The sequence below is a fragment of the Melozone crissalis genome, unplaced genomic scaffold (genome assembly GCF_028551555.1).
Source record: "Melozone crissalis strain CALT ecotype California unplaced genomic scaffold, PUWL_Pcris_2 ptg000009l_1, whole genome shotgun sequence".
NCBI lineage: Eukaryota > Metazoa > Chordata > Aves > Passeriformes > Passerellidae > Melozone > Melozone crissalis.
The window spans coordinates 20,945,652-20,951,738 of NW_026535787.1; the positions used below are offsets into that span (position 1 = coordinate 20,945,652).

The window sequence follows — 6,087 nt, forward strand, 5'->3', positions numbered from 1 at the left end:
TCCACTGCAGAACAAGATCATTACGAGGTAAGATACAGAGCAGAAATGCTTTACTGAGCTGTACAGAAGCTCTCTGAAACTGTACTAGATGGATAAAATTTGAATTTGAGATTTGAAATACAACTTAATTAAAATCTTGGATAACGTAATCAAAATATCTCCTAATACAGTTGAAAGGCACTGATAAGGGTTTCCAAGTCCAACTCCCTTCTCCTCAGAGGACTACCTAAAATCAAACCATCTGATGCATTGTCCAGATGTTCCTTAAACTTTAACAAGCTTGGTGCCATCACCCCTTCTTCCCTGGGGAACCCATTACAAATTTCTGTGGGGTTTATTCTACACTATGACTAATTCTAATGGGTTCCTTTCCATAAAATCACATTTACAACTCAAAAACGTACAGAATTTATTTTGGAGTATTATATTCTATTACTTTCAGAAAATGTATGTTTTATGGTAGTCCAGTCACAGCTGAATTCCTCCTCATAATAGGGGGTTGGAAGACTACATCCTCAGAGTCACTGTAGTGTATTTGCATAAGTGGGTTCAGATGATATTTAAATTTGAGAGGCTGCACTTCTATTTTTCAGAGTTAAATTTCATGTATGAGCACAAGGAATCTGTCTTCCTCAACCAAATGAATAAACAAATTGTAGGATCTGAGGATGGATGGTTTCAAGAGGAGAACTTTACTTAAATTCTTGGAACTTTCAGGAAGAGGTTAGTTGGGCATGAAGATTCAGCTAGGAATCTGAAATGCACTTGTTTAGGAGTGGTTTAACTCAATTGAGTAGTCCTCTTCAGCTCTATTAATGTACTAAAATTAACTGCTCTCTATGCTATAAGATATGTCTTGTCATTGTTGGCATGGAATGGACAGAAGGTTTTTGTAAGGAGCTACTCTCAAACTTCAAAGGAGAATCCTGTTCCTGATGTAGGCCTGCATTTGTTCTGCTACTTATTATGGATTATTGCTGCTACTGTTACTCCATTGTGTATTATTAACACTGGCTTAGCTTTTTAGGAGCCACAAATGTAGAGCTGGCCATGAGCATGAAAACACCTGGAAGACAGCAAGACCAACACAGGTGTCTGATATAAGACATTTAGAGAACATTGATGCAGTAAGCTGTAAGATAAAATTCAAGAATGTGCATTGATGTCTGTCTATTAAAGAACCAAAACAGAATTTGGTGACTGAAATGATGTTATAAGCCTGAAGGTACTTCAGAAAAATTACTTTTGTGGCTGCTTTTACTGCCACCCTAAAAAATGCATTGTTTTGCATATGTCTATTAGTTTTGCTCTTGGATCAAAAGCAGCCTAGTGACATACTTATTACACATGCAGTAGAACTAATAATAACAGGATGTCCATCCGTGACAGCCAGTAACTATGATAGCCATTATTCCCCAATGTTGAGGTCCAGGGTCACACATGGCGACTGAACTGATTCTCTCCAGTTTCTGTAAACTGCAGTAATAAATCTGTTCAGTGACAAATCCTAAAGCATGCGCAAGCTGAGATGGGGAGGTGTGCTGTGAGAGTAAGTATCTCATGTGGACAACTCTTCTCATAGCTTGCCTTGCTTTCCTGATGATACTGTGACAGAAGGTACAGATAGAAGATAAACCAGGCTGTCGACTGGGTTGATGAAGATGCTGAAATATTTCCATATGGCAATGTGGAGGTACTTAAATTGTTATTTTATAAATGTTTTGTCAGCTATTATGATAGAAAGGATTTAATAATGTCTGCAGGAGAGGCAAAGCAGAGATTCATTCACTAGCGCCTCACTTCAAATGCATGAAAAGAATAGCCCACTAAAGCAGAATAAAAGTACTTTCAATTTAAGGTTAAAAAATTTTATTTTAATGCTGCCAATCTGGGCCTCAGTTACATCAAAGAACTTGATGCAGGGCTGTGATGGAAATAATCTGTTACTGTGAGGTCTAATCTTCATTGCTTTCATTTGCTGCGCATAGAAAAAGAGAAACCTGTTAGAAATTTTTAATGTATAGATTCACTCACAAAATATTCTCAGTTGGAAGTGACCCACAAGGATCACAGAGTTATAAATAAATGAAAAATTCCAAAATATGATGCAGGTTGCAAAATGGAATAAACATAAGAGTGAATTACAGATGCAAGAAATAGCATCTCACATTACAAGTAAAAGAACAGCAGGAAGTAATAGTTGCTAAGCATAGGGCTTCACATTTTGTGTGATAGTTTTTGTGACACAAAACCAGGCTGAACATGGATAGATTGAAAATGCTTTGGGTTCATTTGTTGCACAGATTCTGCTTAACACTGCTACACGGGCACTTGTTGCCTTTTCATTCCTAACCTCTGCTTCTCAGTGTCACTATCACCACTGAAGTAACATAATCTGGCATTGCCTTTCTGATGCTTCTATAGGTACAGAAACTCCAGGACACTTGTTAAGCAATAAAATGGTGACGTACACGCAGAGTGACTAGTCATCAATGCTGGGATGCCCAAGCATCCTGTGTACTATCAGCTGGATGGAAGAATAAAAGGGAAGTGGTAGCCAGGGAAATATTCTTGAACACAGATGACCAGATCAGTGTTACTTCTGCCCAGTTTCCCAGCAAAGACAACAGGAATATGGGAAATGTTTTGGGATTATTTTTTTTAATGCTTTTTTTTTTTTGTAACCTTCCAGATGGTGTGGGCCTGGGGCCTGGACTCCTTTGGTTGTATGTTTAACTTCATCAAGTAATGTGATGTTGCTTACCTTCTTACTGGACCAAAGAGGAGAAAGCAACATATTAAAAGCTCACTTTCAAGCTGTTCCTAAAATCAGTAAGTAATTAATAGAAAAAGCATCTGATGAAAGCACACTTATTACTGATTTTGCCTCTAAAAAGTTGATATTGCCTTGACCATATCTGGGAGAGGGAATGTTGGCATATAAAGTAGAGAACTATCATTGAGATCCACTTTACAAAAGACTGAGAATTGAACAAAGAGAGAACATCCTTTGGTCTGGGAGACTTTGTCTTCCTGATAACTACTCAAGACTTACTTGCCAGTCATTGCATGGGTAACACCGAGCAGCAGCAGGGAAGCAGACAGACAGACAGCTACAGGCACTATCTGGGCAAAGCTAGATAGCCCCAGTGAGAGAGCAGCTACTTTTGTCAGTTTTGGCAATGTATCCACAGATCATAGAATGTGTGTTTAAAGAAAATGGAAAAGAGCAAACACTTCTAGTTTCTCTTTGTTATTTTTCTGAATGCATTGTTCAGTGTAGTTAACTGCATAAGAAAAACGTGTTCCAAACCTAAGACCTATATTCCAAATCTATGAGGTACTGTGGATTTTACATGAGTCCTCTGGGGTGAAATATTTTAAGTAATGCCGAACTGTAGTACTAATTTTAGAAGAGATAAAGGGGCTCCACAGGATCAAGTTTAGCCACAGTTGTTTGGTAAGGTATAAGTGAAAGAGTTTTGACAATGAAGCAAGTGACTTTCCTTTTAATGTGTGGAACAGGTCACTGAGGACAAACTCCTCCAAAACTGCCGCATTTCAGCTTATGTCTCTCTGCACGCTGCTTATCCAAATACTTATCCCATGCATATTACTAACTAAAATGGCTTTATTGTTCTGAGGATGGGCATTTCAAATTACATTTAGCCCAGGTTTTGCTACAATATTTTTTTAATTTCAGAATTATCTTATTTTCTGTTATGTTCATATTTGCATTCACAATATTACCTAAAGGGAACCAAAAGCACTAAGGACTGGATATCTAATAGAGTCCTTGGTAGAAAATAAAACCTCAATATGGCATTTTCAAACTGAGAACTGATACACAAACTTCCTTGTTTACATGAAATTAATCAGTTATCCCTTCACTGGGCTTATTGCTTTTTAATTTTGAAAATACCTACAGAAAAGTCAGAAGTGATTGGAAGCGGGAGGTGTGTTGCATCCACATCTGGCTGCTTCTTTCACTTACCATGAAAGAATGCCTTTTTAAAAAAGAAAAACTTCAGTCAGAGGTTTTTTTTTACTTACCCTTAGTTGTAATTTGATCCAAAAAAAGAGAAATTCAGTGTTATGTGGAGGTGGAAGTTAAAGGATTTTCAGTTAATACAGGAAAAATGTGAGTTGAATACTGCCACAAGGCATTCCTCGAACTCTGTATGTAGAGAAGACTCTGCACTTTCATACAGCTGAGATAACTGTGCTCCTTGATGATGCATTTCTCTCCTAGTATGTGGTGGTCAATGTATTTCCTGGAATGGGACACTGACTTCTCCTTATTATCCAAGTTACTACCCACCAAACATTGACTGCGCCTGGATCATCAAGGTAAGTGCTAGGAACTCTTCTGAGTATTGATGACTTTTCTTTATCTTATGTAGACACAAAATTGGGAGAAATGGCTTTTGATGTAGATGAAACAGAGAAAACCTAGTGAAACCACTGAACCTGACTTCTTCTCAGGCATGCATTTGTTTCCTGTCCTATGTACAGGCGCCAGCTATGGGATGGAAATATTGCCAACTTCCAGAAGTTTGAGAATTTTTTTGACTGCAACAAATTAATGTGTAAGATGACAAATCCCAGCAGCCAGAGAAAATTAATAATAATCAGAGCTTTTCTTCTATGTCAAAAAGAAAAAATGGTCATGTAAATCATGCCTGACATGATGGATACCACGGTGTATTTCCCTGAATTCTGAATTCTGCAGAGCCAGGACATTCTCTGGTTCAGAAATTCACCTCTGAATTTCAAGCAAGTCCTTTGGCAAGACTTAAAATCTGCTCATGATTTCTACGAACTGCCTAATTGTTGCAGAGTTTTGTTCAGACATGGCTTATAGGAAAAGGCCATGATTACATACAGCTGGTTAAAAAGTAAAAGGCAGCTGTAAGCAGCAGGTTTGCAGGCTTTATCCTTAAAAACAATAAACACCATGTCCTTGAGTAAGTGATGAGAAAAACATGGTGGAAAACATGGAGGCCTTGAGAATGGTCAATAACAAGTCAACAACAGGATGAGGAAAACAAGTATTAGCCTGAACAGGAAACCACAGGTATTAGCAACAAAGGAGGGGTTGGTATGTAATCTGTAACCAATGATGAGCTCAGGTTTTGCAATATGTATGAGCTTAATTAACACTACTATAAAGGGGTGTAAGCTGGATCAATAAATCGGAGTTTGATGCTCATCAATTGGATGGTCGTCTCCCTTCACTTTTCTCAAATGGTGACCCCGACGTGATATGGCAACGCACCATAGAAGAGTGAAGACATGGATCGGGTCCTGAAGCAGCCAGGACAGCAGAGAAAAAAAAAAAAAAGTGGATAAAAAAGAAGCTGAGACGCGCCGTGCTTTGGGTGTCATATAGACGAGCCTGGCCGATATTGCTGCCGGACCTTGAAGAGCTGCAATCAGCACTGACGATTTAGGTATGGAAAGGCAAGCAGCATATGATTTATTTACTGCGTTTTTACAAAAAAGACAGGTTAAGGGGATAGATTTGCAAAAGGATTTACCAGGGCTTTTGACTTATGGCTATGCTAGGGGAGTTTTTATTAACCCCCATACGGTTCACAAGTTAATGGAGTGGCGTAAATTTGGTGATTTATTATGGGAGGCTACTTTAGAGGACGATAAAACTGCCAAGAAGTTAGGTAAATTATGGAGGGTCGTTCACAATGAATTACTGCAGTTTCAGGCCAAGAAAATGGCTGCCCAGCAGCCTTTGGTTAGAAATTAATATTTCTCACTTTTGCCTTGCTAGATACTGTAAAACTCTTTCAGAAAACAACAGAAACAGAGAATATGGTTATTCTGTTGCAATCAACTTCCATTCTGATGAGCTGGTCACCCACAGAGCATTTTATATTAAATACAAAGCTTTCAGTCCCACAGAACGTGAGTTAATAAGCACACAATTTAATTTTTAAGGAGAAACCTTTCAGAAACCCTGCTTGACAGATCAGTTGCATACAACTCAACCTGCCTATTTTCTTAACCCTATTGCAGGAGACAAATGTGTAAAATGTTATGTCTTTGGTTGACTGAATAGAGCTACAAATT

General features: G+C 38.3%; 1 protein-coding gene across 1 annotated transcript; it reads left to right on the forward strand.

The window, feature by feature from the left end:
- The first annotated feature begins 1,550 nt into the window (after positions 1–1,550).
- Positions 1,551–4,914, forward strand: LOC128933409 (suppressor of tumorigenicity 14 protein-like). Its single transcript, XM_054270388.1, has 4 exons — positions 1,551–1,693; positions 2,693–2,832; positions 4,253–4,350; positions 4,516–4,914. The coding sequence occupies exons 1-4, from the start codon at positions 1,656–1,658 to the stop codon at positions 4,558–4,560; spliced, it is 321 nt and encodes a 106-aa protein (XP_054126363.1). The 5' UTR covers positions 1,551–1,655; the 3' UTR covers positions 4,561–4,914.
- Positions 4,915–6,087: the final 1,173 nt, after the last annotated feature.

Coding starts and splice junctions, on each gene's coding strand:
- LOC128933409 (XM_054270388.1), top strand. CDS start 1,656: ATGAAGATGCTGAAATATTTCCATATGGCAATGTGGAG. Junction 1,694..2,692: donor TTCCATATGGCAATGTGGAG/GTACTTAAATTG, acceptor GTAACCTTCCAG/ATGGTGTGGGCCTGGGGCCT. Junction 2,833..4,252: donor TCAAGCTGTTCCTAAAATCA/GTAAGTAATTAA, acceptor TTTCTCTCCTAG/TATGTGGTGGTCAATGTATT.